At 43.1% G+C, this 17,277-nt stretch overlaps 1 protein-coding gene across 4 annotated transcripts; it reads left to right on the forward strand.

Moving 5' to 3' along the window:
- On the forward strand, positions 1-14,829 carry BTNL2 (butyrophilin like 2). 4 transcript variants are annotated; one of them, XM_058664884.1, is made up of 10 exons: positions 1-103; positions 409-626; positions 3,514-3,597; positions 5,261-5,608; positions 6,325-6,606; positions 7,817-7,837; positions 11,570-11,917; positions 12,594-12,866; positions 13,795-13,893; positions 14,405-14,829. In XM_058664884.1, exons 3-10 carry the CDS (start codon positions 3,519-3,521, stop codon positions 14,632-14,634), a joined length of 1,680 nt encoding a protein of 559 aa, XP_058520867.1. In that variant the 5' UTR covers positions 1-103; positions 409-626; positions 3,514-3,518; the 3' UTR covers positions 14,635-14,829. The 4 variants fall into 4 exon arrangements, with proteins under 4 accessions (XP_058520867.1, XP_058520879.1, XP_058520882.1 ...); XM_058664899.1 differs by having other exon boundaries at positions 4-103; positions 13,795-13,897; positions 14,405-14,575; XM_058664893.1 differs by lacking the exon at positions 1-103 and adding an exon at positions 139-157.
- Positions 14,830-17,277: the final 2,448 nt, after the last annotated feature.

Here is a 17,277-nt window from a genome sequence, read left to right on the forward strand (position 1 = left end):
TATAGATGTCACACTGCTGTGGGAACTTGGCACTAGGTGGGAATCTGATGTGTAGAAAGGAAGGGAAGGGTGCATGAAGACACACACCTGTGTCAGGTGCCATGTGTGTGAGAGGCTCTGAGGGTAGATGAAGACACATACCTGTGTCAGGTGCCAGGTGAGTGAGAGGCTGTAAGGGTGAATGAAGACACACACCTGTGTGAAGTGCCAGGTGTGTGAGAGGCTCTGAGTGGCCGTGGCACAGATGGGTGCCAGTCAGGGGTCAGTGGGAGCCCCTGCCGCTGTGGGCAGTGGGAGGAAATCACAATCCCACATGTCCTTCTGCAGGTCTGAAGAGCTCAGGGCTGAACTCAAAGTCCACTAGTCAGTCCTCATACGAGTTTCACTTCTGACCCACTGTGCTACCAGGAGGCTCTGCACTGATCTGACTGGAATTTGCCCCAGGATTTGGCTCGCAGTCAGCATGGGAGGGACTGGACAGCATGGGTCCTCCTTTCATCCAAAGCCCGGGAAGCCTGTCACCGCCCCCACCCTCAGCCCCAGTCCACCTTGAACACCTGCAGTGAGGTGCGAGATTAGAAGAGTCAGCAAGCAGCTCCAGGTTCCATGCTACAAGGAGCTGGCACGTGAGTGGTCTGCAAACCCCTGGGTTTGCAGTTGAGGTGGGGCCTGGGGGCAGAGAACCAAGAAGCAGAAGTGGGGCTTTCAGGCAGGAACAGGGCAATGTCCTGACAGAGCACCGGGCTCTCTGCTAGAATACCTCACTGCACCTTCCATAGTCTGTAGCTCACCGTATCTGCCCAGCATTCCTGTGAAGCAGGCTGGGTGAGGAAGGGGCACCAGAAGGAAGTCAGGCTAGCGTGATCCCGTTGTTCCTTGGTCATGAATGACTCTGGGTTCTTGTCCTGCAGCCTGGACATGCTTGTCTGTCACGTGGTACACTCGTGGTGAGGTTAGCAATGACTGACACTTCCACAGAGGAGAGCTTCAGAAGCTAAGAGGGAGGAGCAAGATCATGAGAACAGAAACCAATCCACCTCGTCTCCTACACACATATTTTGCTTTCTCTTGATAGAAGTGTGTTATTCTAAAGTCATTTTAAAAGTTTGTACAGGTGTGTAAGCTCCAAATTTCATAAAACTCAGTGGATTCATTCTCACTAATCAGCTATTGTGGCTACTTAGCATTTTGGGGGCTTAACGTTCTAGGTTTTTTCTTAAATTCTAAGAGCTCAGTATAAGTGGTAATTTGTAATTTTCTTTGACGTGGATTTTTAACAACATAGACACAGGCCTTGGGACTCTGCATTGATATTCACCTTGTACCTCTGCACCAACCCCTCACTTACTGTGCTACCTGTACACTACACTTCACCCAGAAAATTAAGGGAAATGGGGAACTGTGGCGATCTGATGGTGAATGCTTGTCTCAGCTCACAGAGCATGGCAATATTAAAGTTTACCCTATTCTACATTAATAGCATTGGTACAAGTTTCTGCATCTACGTGTACATGGGAAACATGAGTTTGTAACTAGAAAGCTTGAATTTAATGTTTGGCATCTAAGTCCAGTTACATACAGATAGAAGCAGAACCAGTGATTTTTAGCTGGTGGCTGACAGCCTGTGGTCAGCTTGTCCCTGGTCTTCAGTGTGCGTGGTTCAACTGGATGTGGGAGTTGTCAGGCTTTATAGGATCATTGAGAGCATTCTGGCTTCTACCTAATAAAGCTCCCCACCTGCTCCCAAGCTATGATTATCCAATATGTCTCCCCCTACAATGCAGATGTCCCCCAGGGCTGTGGATACCCCCTTCCCACTGAGGACCCTGGACCCAGGCAGCTGTTCTCACCTTTCCACTTTTTACAAATCTTCTCTGATTACTAGAGAAAACCAGATGAAAGAGAGAGATACAGATAGGGATAGAGAAAGAGAGAGGTAGAGAGAAAGAGAGAGAGAAAGAGAGGGAGAGAGAGAGCGTGCTTCCATCTGCTGGTTCACTCTGCAGATATCCTCTATAGCTTGGACTGGGCTAGGTTACAGCTAAGAGCCTGGAACTCAGTCTGGGTCTCCCATGTGGGTGGCAGACACTAGAGACATTAGCAGAAAGCTAGACCAGAAGCAGTCAGGCCTGAAAGCTAAGCTCTCCAGTATGGGCTACAGAAGGCCCTAGCAATGTCTTAGTTGATATACCTAGTGCCTGATACTCAGTCTCATTTTATATAAAAATATTTTAGCACTCTTTTAGACTTTGTGACTGGGTACCTGTTTTCTTAGTGATATCTCAAATTAGAACATGCATTTTTACAAAGCATATAGAGTAATACCAATCTCCTAAAGTGCTTGTTTCATAATTTCCCTGTTAGACTGTTCAATTTTTCTTCTGTTCCATAACTGACATTATACACTGGATAGTAATGGACCTAGTATTGTATACTTGGTGCAACAAAAGTTTTTATTTTATAAATACTCATCACAACAAATACCACAGGTTTTAAAGTTTCTTTTACTCTGAATTTTTAATGTTTCAACATTAAATCAACATGAAAGCTGCCTTTATCTTGGAAGTTCGAAACTTTCAGCTGAGCAGAGTGTTTTTTCAAGATGTTCTTATTTATTTGAAAGGCAGAGCTAGAGAGAGAGAGAGAGAGAGAGAGATCTTCTGTCTGCTGGCTCATGCCCCAAATGAGCGAGTGCAATGGCCAGAGTTAGGGTCTGAAGCTGGGAGCCAGGAGCTCCTTTGGGGTCTTCCACATGGGTGCGGGGTCCTAAGGGCTTGATTCACCCTATACTGCTTTCCAAGGCCATAGCTGGGAGCTGGATCAGAAGTGGAACAGCCTGGACAATCATATGGGATGATGGCTCCCTGCAGAAGGAGGATTAGCCTGAAACACTTTGTGCCAGCCCGAGATGTGTTGAATATTTCAATTACATTGGTATCATCAACTTGGGGGATTTGCCAATCTCTACCAGTGGATCATTTCTTTTCTTCATCCCCACATTTCATTGAGAGGCCTCTCTACTCATCCTGCTGGCTGCATTCCACAGCACTTCCCATGACTCTTTCTTTCACTTGTCAGAGTTCCATGCCCCAGGCTCCTGGCTGCAGCCCTCAGACACAGTGTCTCTGCTGCCACACCTCGGGAGCTTAGTGAGAAAGACATTGCAGCAAGTGCTGGGAGGAGGATGGAAAGCCAAGTTTGAATCTTGTTCTGCAACTTCCCTATGCTTATGATGGACAGACCCTGGGGAGTAGCAGTGTTTGTTGTATGTTTGTTTTATACTGGGATTGGCCCTTAGCTCTTCATTTCAATCATAAGGTCTGAAACACACTGGGAGTGTAACAACACATTAAGTAAGGAGCCAGATGTGCTCAATAATCATTCAGAGGGGTTTATTTCCCTGTCTGTTTCCATGTTTGACTGGGGAAGGGTGATGCTGGAGCCTTGTTCAGACTGCATAGCCTTTAGAAGTTTCCAGGGTTGCTGGGTCTCATTATCGTGTGTTGGTTGCAGGCAGGATGGTCGATATCTTAGGATATAGCGTGCCTGGTACCATTGCCTCCTTCTTCTTCATCCTGCTCACGCTGAGACGGTCAGGTATGATTCCCCTCTTCCCTTTTCTGTATGTGGCAATGCCCTGGTGATCCAGTCCCAGGCAGAGTTCTAACCTCTGAAAACCAGAGTGTAGGTCCAGTGCCTAAAGCATCTGAGTTCTGAAAATGGACTCCTCCTCTTCCAGCTGTGTTACCCTGGGGAAGTCAGGTGAGCATCATATGCCTTGGTTTCTCTGCCCTTGTGATAGGAAGAATGTCTGTGCATGTTAAAGCCTCGCACAGGACAGTAATCATCCTCAAAGGTGAAAATCTAATCAATGTAGTTCTTACCTAATTTTAGGAAAAATAATTCAAATGTTAATCACCAGATTTCAACTAAAAATAAACTTGCATGTTCATTTGCTTGAGAATAAAAATAACCCAGATAAGATGACATTAGACCCCAAATATCCCATTTTCACTGAGAATAATAGGTGTGCCCCAAAGTATGTAGAAGGTGATTGACAGACTTGGCACTTGGGATCACATTTTTGAACTTAGTCTACTCTCACTACACAAAATTATCTTTATAACAAACAAGTGCATCATACATGCCCAAGATAGAATTCTCTGAACCACTGAGCTTAAAACCCTGTTTTCCTGGTGGGACACCCTGGAGCAAATACACCGGTTCTCTGGTTGATGTTCCTTGGTTCTCATTCTTTTTTTTTTTCTTTTAATTATTTATTATTTTTACTTCATTAATTACATTGTATTATGTGACACAGTTACATAGGTACTTGGATTCTCCCCACCCCTCCCCATACCCTCCCACCATGGTGGATTCCTCCACCTTGTTGCATAACCACAGTTCAAGTTCAGTTGAGATTCCCCCATTGCAAGCATATACCAAACATAGAGTCTAGCATCTTATTGTCCAGTCAAGTTCAACGGCTTCTTAGGTATACCCTCTCTGGTCTGAAGACAGAGCCAGCAGAGTATCATCCCAGTCAATTGAAAGCTCCAACATACCATCAGCAAAAATTTACATCACTATGGAATTAATTGACATAGTAATGAGTAACCAATATGTTAAAAGTAAATGCGAGTTCCCAGCCACCTTCTGTGACCACCTCACCTACACTTCAATTTTAGTTTATACACAACATATAACATTCAAAACATAACATGTTATACATAACATCATATCATCTTAAATTAAGGCAAACATGTGGTATTTAACCTTTTGGGATTGGCTCATTTCCCTTAGCATTATGGTTTCCAGTTTGGCCCATTTGGCCACAAAGAACTGCATTTTGTTTTTTTTTAATAGCTGAGTAGTATTCCATGGAGTAGATGAACCATAGCTTTCTTATCCAATCCTCTGTTGATGGGCATTTTGGTTGCTTCCATGTTTTTGCAATTACTGATTGTGCTGCTATGAACATAGGAGTGCATGTTGGTTTCTCATAAAACAATTGTTCTGGATATATTCCTAGGAGTGCTATTGCTGGATCATACGGTATGTTGAATTTGAGTTGCTTGAATATTCTCCATACTGATTTCCATAGAGGCTGTACCAGCCTGCAGCCCCACCAGCAGTGGAGTAGGGATCCCTTTTCCCCGCAACCTCGCCAACAAGTGTTGTTGGTGCTTTTATTCATGTGGGCCAGTCTTACTGGCGTTAGGTGGTACCTCACTGGTTCTTCTTTTGTACCATTTTGTAGATGACTTCCGAGTGATGGGCTCTTCCCATGTTCTTCTGGCCTTGGTGGGGGAAGATGCCCTATTAACCTGCCAGCGCCTTCCCAACGGGACTGCGGCACACACAGAGGTGCGGTGGTATCGCTCAGAACCCAGCACACCCATCATTGCATACGGGTATGGAGCTGAGATGATTGAGGTGCAGATGGAAGAGTACAGAGGCCGGGTGGAGTGGATTGATGATGGCATTGCAGAAGGGAGAGTGGCTCTGAAGATACACAACATCCGGCCTTCCGACAACGGGCAATACTGGTGCCATCTCCAAGAGGGCAGCCATGCTGGTGAAGCAAGCCTGCTGCTCAAAGTGGCAGGTGAGTATCTGGAACAGGCATACGATTTTGGAGAGAGGAAGTCGTTAACCTGTAGGAAGATTATTGCCAATTGAAGAAGTCCCCTGGAGTCATCAAACCATTCCTAATGCTCCATATCTTGTATCACTTGAAAAAAGCGGACTTGACATCTTCAAAGCCAGTTCACTAACTAAATATTCTTCCAAATGGAAAATGTAGTATGGTTTTGACAATTCTTGCAGGAGGGCATTATTTGAAATATCAGACATGTAGTTATTAGCAACTTTTCAGAGACTTATTTTTTTGGAAACAGACTGATGGGTGGGGAAATTTTGCATCTGCTGTTTCACTCCCCAAGTGCATGAAACAGCTCTGGATGGACCAGGCTGGAAGCAGAAGTTCTACCTGGGTCTCCCACCTGGATGGCAGGAACCCAAGCACTTGAACCATCATCTACTGCTTCCCAGTATATAAGCTGGATAATGGATGAGGGGTAGAGTAGCTGCGACTCAAACCAGCACTGCCTCATGGGTTGTGGGCATCTCAGGCAGCAGCTTTATGTGCTGTGACACCAACTTTGACTCATCCATTAGCATTTTTTTTCTGTGAGAAGGATCTGTACCACCTAAAGCTGGTGTGCAAGAGCATGTTGACTGCTTTCTGCTTCCCTGACCCATGAGCTCCCACTCCCTTCCCTTCCATCATTTGGGGCTCATAGCTGTGACTTTTCTCCACAGGCCTGGGGTCTGCCCCTCAAATCCACATGAACGGGTCTGTAGAAGGTGGAATCCAGCTTGTGTGCACTGCAAAGGGCTGGTTCCCAGAGCCCCGTGTACGCTGGGAGGACAGTCAGGGAGAGCAGTTGCTGTCGCTGTCTGAGCACTACATCCAAGATGCCAATGGCCTGTTCTATGTGGAAGCCACCGTGTTGGTGCTGGGTGCCTCTCCAGAGTCTGCGTCCTGTATCATCCACAACCCTGTGGTCAGTGAGGAGAGGGTGGCCACCATCACCCTTCCAGGTCAGTGCTCTTCCTTGGGGGTTCACAGCCTGCCCTGTAATATAGTGGAGAAACACCTCACATCAGCAATATGTGTTCAGATCAATAAAATATCTGCCCCTGAACTAGATAACTACATTTTGGCTGCATTACACTAGACTTTTTCTCCACTGATTAAAATTGTCTTACTAATGTAAAGAGAACAGATATTATGCACTTATGAGTATAGTTCCAAGAAGGCTACCCTACTTTCCTTCCTCCCCAACTCGACACCCCACACTTCCCTCTCTTCATCTGTTTTTGCAAAAAGATAGTTTTAATTCATTCTATATTCACAGGGTTAGTCTGCCTTCTTTTTATAGTTACAAGTATTCTAAGTAAAGCAAAATTGTATTCATTCCTCTGAAATGTCTTTCTATGCTGTGTTGTGCCAATAACTCGTATTATGCAAAAACAATCAAATGGAGGAAACAAGTTTTTATATTTCTTAATAATAGGAAAAAACACAAAAGGAACACAATGTAATAATATCATGTTCAATGTAGCATATCACTATAATAATGAAAAGTATTTCTAAATAATTTTTGTGGTTGTTTAATTATCAAGATTGCATCTATTGGTAAATAGGCATTTCAAATTACACAGGTTGTTGACTTTGAATAACATAACTGGACTAAGATTTTTGAAGCAGTCTACATATATGTATTTTATTATTATGATAACTATTTTATTATGATTCATAGAAAGAAGTAAATAAAATGAAATTTCTATGTTAATGCTAAAAGAAGCCAAATTATATATACATAGATATATATGCACACACATATACATACACACTCATACACATGCATACATACAACATAGCTATATATTTGAGTTTGTAATCTCTGATTGAAATTACAGGTGTTAAATCTATGTCCATATGTTTTTATATAATTTAGCATTTCCAAAATTATGCATATTTGACACATGATAGTTAAATCTCTGCAGAAATACTTAGCATTATTGGGTGACAGTGCTGTAAGGATTTTTGTTGTTTAGAGAAAAGGAAAACCAGTTGGAATACCAGATGATTCCCTGGAAAGAATTAGTATTTTCTATCATATCATATTTGTTACATATTGAACCTCTCTCTGAAATGTAGAACTTGCTTTATTTTATGTTTTTGGATAGCTTCTCTCCTTTTTTTCGAACCAATTTCCTCAATGTGTACTTCTCATTCTTTTTCCAGAGAAACTTCAGACTGAGATGGGTAAGTGGGACTTTCTCATGTTCCGGGTAGGCACTGGGGACACAGCGTGTGAGACAGGGGGACACCCTGAGATCCAAATGAGAAGCCAAGGTGGGGTCACCATCTGATGCTTAGTTTATCAGTGGGGCTGGCAGAATACAGGTCTCCTTCAGGACCTAGCCCATTGTGTAGTCTGCATGGTGACTCCAATGAGCCTCAGATGGATGCCCGTGGGAGCAAGCACCCTTTCCACTGTGCATGGAAGAAGAACTGTCTTTGGAGTGTTTGGGGATGGCACCTGACAGATGGCCAGCCTTGGAGGCCATTTTAAAGCATTCCTAGTGTGTGTAGGGGCAGGGCTATCAGCACAACTGGAGGTCACTGTCCTCTCGAGCTCATCTAGCTGTGCCATGATCCTGTACCTGTTCCTCACCCAGCAGACCCTGGACCTCATCTTTAGTGAGAGGAGGCTGCTAAATTTTTAGGTGTAGCCTAGGATCCTTTGACTGGAGCAATGACTGTAGCCTTTTTTGAAGCTTTATAATTGGTTTATAGGTATTGTTTTATTGTACTCAAGATACGTGGTTTAAACATTAACTACATGTTGCAACCCCTTTCAGTTTCCACTTCATAACCCTACACTTCCCCTCCTGTTCAAGGCCTCTTGTCCAAGCCTGGAACAGCAAGTTGCTTCTGAAACTGTCCTGTATGTCCTCTTCCCATAAATGCCTGAACTCCATCAAGTCACCTGCCACAGGAATGTATGTGCATTGATGTTCATGTTAGCAGAGCTTTGGGAATTCCTTTTTCCTTATAATCTATGTAAAAGTTTTTGGGGAAAATCAGGAAAACACACCCCAGTTTCTGGAGCTGGGAGTGACACCTTTGATTCTTCTGGGCCATAAAGATAAAGGGAAGGGCCTCAGGAAGGCCAAAGGTAACTTCACGTTGTGAGAAGAGATACCCCAACTGAAACTCCTTCTTCTAAGGCAGCTCTGCACCTGCCTGGGGATGGCAAATGTGCCTCTTTGCATGGAAACCTTGAGCTCTGGAACTGGTTAGTGCAGGTTAGGGAGTCAAGTTAATGTTTGGGCAGGTGGAATCAAGTCTGTGTGTCTCAGGGAGAGTTTAGTGAAGAAGGAACCCTGAGTTCTCTGAGCTAACTGCACATGCCTTTTAGAGACTCAGGAAATAAAATGAAGTTCCTGTTGGGTTGCTCACAAGCTGCACTCACTTCTGGGCCCATAATGCAGCAAGGTGGAAAGATGGAGCTTCATTTTGTCTACTGTCAGTTTGGAGAAGCAGGGCTGAGGCCCAGGAATATGGAGAGTGGGCATGCTCTTGTGACTGAGGGACTCCCATGCTCCATGGCTACCTCTGTGCTACCTCCGTGGTTGGAGGCTCAGAGAAAGAATCTGTGCAGGAGGCTGCTGGTCATGCCAGCTGTTCCACGAGTTCCAGGACTACGGTTCTAGGTCCTTTTGTGGTGGAATGTTATTGGTTTGTGAAAATAGTGACTTGTGGTTTGAAACGCCATGTTCCAAGAAAAGATGCTAAATGCTTTGTAGGAGATCTTTTCTTTGCTCCCCCTTTCATTTCTTTTCCTTCCTTGCTTCCTTCCTTCCTACCTCCCACCCTTCCTTTCTTTCTCCTTCCTTCCTTCTTTTCTCTTTCTCCCTTTCTCTTTCTTTCTTTCCTTCCTTCTTTTTCTCTCTCTCTCTTTCCCTTTGTTTCAGCTCCATAGTTGTACCAGTTAACAGATTTAGTCTCGTTTTGCAGTGACCAATCTGTTTTATAGGCATATGTGATTTGCTGAAAGCTGTAAGCAGTTGTGACTATGCCATAATTCTTGCCGATCTAACTTAAGAGAGCAACTCAGTAATAGCCACAGTTTCAGCATCTCTTTAGTCTGTATTTTTCTCACCTTTAGAATGAACAGGTTGGCCTGAGCTCTGCTATAGTGCCCAGCACTGATATCATAGCTGCAAGGTTACTTAACATGGCAAACTGGAGAGAGGGACACACATTTCTGAAGGTAGAGATGCTATGAGGACAAGATGCCCAAATTCTAGGGGATTTGCTCACAATTCCGTGCACTTCATACCCCAGGCAGGATTTAATCTTTCCGGTGACTGTTCAGAAGGCCTTTGAAGAACATGCATCCAATACTAAACACCAAGCAGTATATGTGAGCACTAATGGTGTGAATGCTATGCTGTAAACTGTGAAGAAAATGGAACCTCTGCACAGCTCTAAAGGAGATCCTATCTTGTCACATATCAGTAATCAATACTTAAGGATTTGTTTATTACTTGTAACTCTGGATTCAGGAGAAATGGGAGTTTTGTATGTCTACAATGCTTCTAATGGCTGACCTCCATGCTTGCATTCATTTTCTCTACTTCCCATTAAAGTCAACGTTAGCTCTTCATTACCATGTCTATATCCGGACAAACTGATTTGGGATTTGATTTGTGCCACAGATCATGGGCAAGGGGAAAAATCCCCACAGGGATGGCAGAAGTGTGGAAATGTTGTTTTCTATTAAGTAATTTAAAAATTGGGGATGGGATAACAGTAAGAAACTATTCTTCAATTTGCGTTTTCTAATTCTTACCCTCATCTTCAGAATTAAACAAATATGAAATGGAGCTAATATTTTTTCAAGGGAAATTTGGAGGATAAAATACAGAAAACATCAGAAATAACTAGAGTTACATTACAGATAAAGTAGACGGGAATAATGGGAATATTGAATTGTGTTTGTAGTGAAGTTTCTTTTCTAGAAAGATACCTTAGAGATTTTGGCTATGATGTAATGAGGAGATTATGTCCTTGGCCGTGGACTTCTGTGCAAAGAATCGACAACTTTCTGTCTGCATTTCTGCCACAATTATCTTCACATATAGGAAATCATCCTTACGTTCACTGGAAAATGATTTTTAAATTAGAGTACAGCTAACTTGGCATAGCCACAGGAAGAACGGGGTGTGTTACACAACTGGGGTCCAGGGAAGCCATCACCGACAATCCCCACACCAGGAGAGTTTGTTTTTTCATTGCTGCACTGCATTCTGTGTTCTCTGAACTGCCCCAATATCAGGATTTTCACAATAATAGGACAAATTTATATTTTAAGAAGAAACTGAGACACAGACAGATTAAGAAATAGTGAGGTTTAATTGTAGGATTATTTTGGTATTGATCTGCAACCCAAACAGATACAGGCAGGGTGAGTGAGTGATTTTTTGGGTGGTTTTTCCCTGGGCAAGAATGACCTCTAACCTGAGCCCATCATACCCCATCTTTTCACAAGGTAGGCCTGAGCTCCACTCTAGACTACAGATGTTCTTAAGATAGCATCATTTGCTCCATTTAAATAGTTTTAAAAATTTTGTCTCCAGGGCCTGGCGGCATGGCCTAGTGGCTAAAGTTCTTGCCTTGAAAGCACCGGGATCCCATATGGGCGCCAGTTCTAATCCCGGCAGCTCCACTTCCCATCCAGCTCTCTGCTTGTGGCCTGGGAAAGCAGTCGAGGACGGCCCAAAGTTTTAGGACCCTGCACCCATGTGGGAGACCTGGAAGAAGTTCCTGGTTTCCGGCTTCGGATCGGCACAGCACTGGCTGTTGTGGTCACTTGGGGAGTGAATCATCAGAGGGAAGATCTTCCTCTCTGGCTCTTCTCTCTGTATATCTGACTTTGTAATAAAAATAAATAAATCTTTAAAAAAATTTTGTCTCCATATTCACCAGCTTCTTTAAAGGTGATTGGACCTTCCCAGCCTATCCTTGTGAGGGTGGGAGAAGATGTGGGGATAACCTGTTACCTGTCCCCGAAGGCGAATGCACAGAGGATGGAGGTGAGGTGGGTCCGATCCAGGCGCTACCCTGCAGTCCATGTTTATATGGATGGGAGCGATATGGCTGGAGAGCAGATGGAAGAATACACAGAGAGGACTTCTTTGATGAGTGATGCCATCCAAGAGGGCAGACTGACCCTGAAGATACACAACACCAGCATTTCAGATGATGGGCAGTACCGATGCCTTTTTGAAAAAGATGGTGTCTATCAGGAGGCCAGTGTGAATCTGAAAGTGGTAGGTAAGGATTTCAGAGATGTGCTCTGGGTTCAGCATCTCTTCCTGATGTGTTAACATGCTAGTCTGGCAATGGGCGCTCTGGTACCTGACATTTTCTTAATGTCCATTGATCACCAAATGTATATTGATACCTTTAGTTCTCCAGCACTTTTACAGATACCTGAAGATCTGGAAACTCAAGTGGATCAAAAGTTAATTCTATGGGCATATTACCTGCCCACTTCTTAATCTGTCCTTATAGTGACCATATATTTAGGGTCATCTAATAATGTTATTCCTTGATTTTACACAGGACTCATGATTTCTCAGTATGGTGTTAATCCCAGTGATCTTTGAGAATATTCTTATTATAATTTATCATATCTGTGTGGCTGATGCCTTGTTCCATGTCATTCATGCACCGGTGATTTTGTTCTCAGGGACAAAAGAAGAAGATTTGGCATGAAATTGTGTCTTAATTATTAATGTGTCATTCAGGAATAAAAAAAAAATAGAAACTCCCGACACTGGGAGAAATGTTCAGGCTGATTTACTCTTAAGTGGAGTAGATTGCCCCTTAAGCTTTGCAGTCTCTTTGTACCCTGCGACTCCGACTTTTCCTTACAGTGAAGTTATAGGCCTGACCATTGAACTGGCCAGAGATGCCAGGCTTTGGTCCCTGGATCTTCATTCCCCAGGTATGGGCTCCTCCCCACTGGTCACCATGAAGGAGGGAGGAAAGCAGCTGAAGTGCACTTCGGATGGGTGGTTCCCCGAGCCCCAGGTGCAGTGGATGGACCGAGATGGAAATATGATGCCAGCATTCTCTGAGGCCCTGACACAAGGCAGCCACGGGCTGTTCCATGTGGAGACGGTTTTACTGGTGGAAAACAACATCATTGTGAATGTGTCTTGTTGCATCAGCAACCCCCTTCTGGGCAAGGAGAAGAGGACTACTTTTTCTTCTCCAGGTTGGTGATTCCATTTGTTTTCCCTTAGGTCTGATAAATAAGTATTAAGAGCAATTCATTCATGATTACTTTTTTTAAAAAACCTATCCTTTCTCATGAAACAGCTGCTCTATCTCTTATGAAGTTGATCTTCAGGACCTCTAGGGATCCAGTCCTCTGATTTTTCTCCTCACAGACCTTTCTAAATCCCTAAAGTCATATTTAATCCTGGGTATAACTAAGTTCCATTTTATTCTATCTGCAAAACTCTCTCAATTTGAAAATAATAAATATAAGTTCTTTGCTTTTGTTTTTTCCCTCCTAGTGATTTTTCTTCTGGATTTAAAAGTAATTAATGTTCAGAGTGGCACACTTGGCATAGTAGTTAAGATGTTGATTGGGATGCCCACCTCACCATTAGAGTTCCTGGGTTCAAATCCCACCTCTACTGTCACTTCTAGCTTCTTGATATAAGGTATCCTGGAGGCAGCAAGGACAGCTCAGGAAGTTGTGTTTCTGACACTCACGTGGGAGGAAGTTCAGTTCTTGCTCCTAGTTTTGACCTGGAGAATGAACCAGTGGATGGGAGATCTCTGTCTCTGTATCTCTGCCTTTCAATGAAATATAACAGATGAATTCTAAAAATTAAAAAGTGAGTTTTCCTTACTATTTTTACTGCTATTTTTATTCTTTTGGCTCTTCAGTCATTCCTGTGACAGTGTTATAGTTGTAAAAGAGAAGAGAAAATTGTGTGTGTGTGTGTGTGTGTACACATGTGCACGTGTGTGTCTGGAAGCAGTAAACACTAAAGCAGGGCACAGACTTACAATCTTTTCTCGGCATCCCTGAGAGACCCAGTTCTCAACCCCTCTCTAGCCTGGGAGCTGCTCAGGTGAAAAGGAAAATCTTGATCTCCTTTCATTAATGGGAGGCTGGGTTTCCATTTCAGACTCCAGGCTGTCTTTGTCGTGGCCCATTCTGATGATTATTGTGGTATTGCTTCTTGCTGTGGCTGTAGGCCTGAGGAGGAGGAAGGACCATGAGGACGGTAAGTAGGAAAATAAGCAGTGCATAGCACACTTGGCTTCTCTTTTCAGAAGGCACCTGTAAGAGGCCCTCAGTGAATACTTGCTGGTTTAGGAGACATGGAGGTCTGTGTAATCAAGGATCTGTGTTGAATGAGATTGGAATTTGCAGTGATAATGGAAGCTCAAAGCCTAACTGGCTGTAACTTGTTTTCCTACTGTCCTTTCCCCGGTGATCTGGAAAGGGAGAGGAAAATATTGGGAGCAAACCGTCCTTGTCTTCAAAACCACAACCTCATATCTCACTGGGATTCTGTTGGCATGAACATTTTCATTTCATTAATACCTTTACATATGTTGTAACCCACGTATTGGAGGTTCCTGCTCGCATACAATAAATTGATTCGTGTGCTCCAGAAAATTCTTTTGCTTTAAATTTTTTTTGTTGCTAAGACTTTTGTTTGCCTATTAATAGTGTAAAATCAATGCTTGTTTTTACTGAGTCATGATTACAGTAGATTTTCTTTTTTATAGTGAATTTGATACAAGAGCCAAATAGAACAAACTTGCAATGGATTGATTCTGAGAAAACCAAGGATGCAGCCCACGGATGTTCATATAGTCAATACTCAACAGAGGGCCACCTACATGCTCCCTACACAGGACCACAAGGAGGCGGAGGGTTGAAAGAAGAGACAAAGTGTCCTGAGTGTGGGAAAAGTACTAGCAGGTCAATACTGGGTCACAGTGGGGTTAAACGATAGCTTGCAATGCTGGTATCTCACAGGGGATTACTGATTGGAGTCCCGGATGTTCCACTTCCAATCCAGGCCCCTGCTGATGCACCTGGAAAGGCAGAAGATGATGACCCATGTGTTTGATCCCTGCTATCATGTGGGAGAGCTGGATGGAGTTCCAAATTCCTGGATTCAGTCTGGTCCAGCCCTGGCCACTGGGGTGTGGACTAGGGGATAGAAAAATCTCTGTCTTGCTGTCTTTCTCTTTAAAATACGTAAGTAGGTAAATAAATATTTTTAAAGGAAATCAGTTTTAAGCCCTCATCCATATTCACAATCTCTGCTGCCTGAAAGTGGTTCATGGACATTTAGAATCTCCTTGTGTAGACTTGCCGCTGTGCAACATGACCAACTGGCGCCACGTTGGGACCCTCCCCAGGCTTTTCTGCTCCAGGGCTCTGTCTCTCTAGCACCCTGCTGGACGTTCTTCAGACTATTTCCTGCTCCCCAGAAAACTTCCTGGGAATCTGGAAACCAGGACTGTGCTCTGATTCCCATTTTTTCCCTCTTGTCATCAACTGTTTGAAAAGGACTGGCATGATCATCTAGGTATTAAGAGTGCTTTAGGGCCCGGAATGGTAGCTTTGCGGTGAAAGTCCTCACCTTGCCAGTCCCAGGATCCCATATGGAAGCTGGTTCTAATCCTGGCAGCTCCACTTCCCATCCAGTTCCCAGCCTGTGGCCTGGGAAAGCATTCAAGGACAGCCCAAAGCCTTGGGACCCTATACCTGTGTGGAAGACCTGGAAGAAGCTCCTGTCTCTTGGTTCGGATCGGCGCAACTCCAGCCGTTGCAGCTTTTGGGGAGTGAAACAGCATACAGAAGATCTTCCTCTCTGTCTCTCCTCCTCTCTGTATATCTGACTTTCCCATACAAATAAATGAATCTTTAAACAAGCATTTTAACCTCAATTCATCCACTAAATATGACTTAAGGCTGATCCTGTCAGGCATGTGTCCTAGTCTAAACTCTGTGTCGTACCTATAATCATAGTCTGATACCTGCCTGATGTGCTTAAAATTATATAGTCTTTCTGGGTCTCTATTTTCACATCTGACCACAAGTTTGATAATACTGCATACTTTAAGTTATATTGGAAACTGGTTTACAAAAGATCCATAGTTTCTTTTGTCCTTCTTCCCTCTCTGTAAATAATAGACCTGCTTTGCATAGTCTTTTGTGTGTGAATATGTTCCATCTCATTGGGCACAGATAAGTAAAAATCAGTGTTGGTGAAAAAAGGCAGTGGCCCAATTTGCAGTGGGTTCAAGTATATAGAGCATATGTATTACTCTTCCATAGATATTTACATATTTATTTTATCTAAAAATGTTGTGATTCAGTGAATTAGTAGAATTCATCATCTGGACCACTCTAAAACATACAATTGAAGTTTATTCCAAACACAATGTTGCACAGCCATCATCACTATTTTCCTACAGAATATTTTCATCATTCCCAAAGGAAACTCAAAGCCCACCAGGCATTTTATATAGTTATTCTTCCCATCAGAACCTGGCATCTACCAACCTGCCATCTGTTCCTATAAATTTGGGCCATTTCATATAAGCAGAATTGTAAACCTGGCATTGGTTTGCTAATTACCAGTCCCAAGGGAGGACTCCCACTGCATGGAGAATGGCAGCAATCATCATTATAGCTACCTCCCAGAGCACAAAAGTCCATACCATTATGCTTATTGCATCCTGATGTTACAGTAGATTATTACTAAGACACAATTCCTGTCTTTAGGCACTTATCTATCCCAATGGAACCACTCCATTGTTCAATGTCTTATCGAACCTTGATAACTTTACTAAAAATAGGATTTCCAGAGTGGTCCATCCTTGAATATTGAATGATGTAGTCAGATAATAAAATTCATGATTACTACTTTTTCAGAAACCATAAGCTCCTTGGAAACCCTTCCCTGCTTGCTAATTTACTCAACAGTTACAGTCGAGGGTAAGACAAACATCAATAGTTCCGACACTTTTATGATTGAATCAAATAAGACATCAGCCTTCACAGTTTTATTGCCTATCTCCAGTTAACCAACCCCTTATCTTAGAAAGGCAGAGCCCATTATAATGAGTGGAGAAGTGTTGGGCAGAAGAATCATATAGAACAAAGAACGAATGTAGGTTCCTTAAGGACAGATACTAAAAACTCATGATAAATTTCCAGAAGGCCCAAGGTTAGTAAGATACCCAGGTACCAAGCGAAAGATGCTCGTCTGGCACAGAAGAGGAACTGTGTTCAATTCCTGTCTCTTGCTGCTGACTATAGCTTCCTGATGATACAGACTCTGGACAGCAGGGGTAACAGTTCAAGTCATTGATTCCTGATAGCAACTCCAGAGAACTGGATTGTGTTCCTGGTCCCTACTTCAGGCCTGAAGTAGGCTTGTTGATTGCAGGTATTTGGAAAGTGATGCACTACAGCATTCTTGCTCTTTTTCTCTTTTCTCTGCCTCTTAAATAATGATAGATAGATAGAAAGATAGATGATAGATAGACAACAGATAAGCTCATTTAAAAAAGCAAAACATCCCAACTAAATCCATTAACCTCCATTTTTTATATTATAGTTTTGTTTTCATTTGTTCCTG

Source organism: Ochotona princeps, chromosome 1 (assembly GCF_030435755.1).
Source record: "Ochotona princeps isolate mOchPri1 chromosome 1, mOchPri1.hap1, whole genome shotgun sequence".
NCBI lineage: Eukaryota > Metazoa > Chordata > Mammalia > Lagomorpha > Ochotonidae > Ochotona > Ochotona princeps.

What these genes read in the sequence shown, in the direction of transcription:
- BTNL2 (XM_058664884.1), top strand. Translation starts at nt 3,519, where the DNA reads ATGGTCGATATCTTAGGATATAGCGTGCCTGGTACCATTGCCTCCTTC. An exon ending in GAAACTTCAGACTGAGATGG is followed by an intron (nt 7,838 to 11,569) that starts GTAAGTGGGACT and finishes CATATTCACCAG; the next exon opens with CTTCTTTAAAGGTGATTGGA. An exon ending in GAGGAAGGACCATGAGGACG is followed by an intron (nt 13,894 to 14,404) that starts GTAAGTAGGAAA and finishes TCTTTTTTATAG; the next exon opens with TGAATTTGATACAAGAGCCA.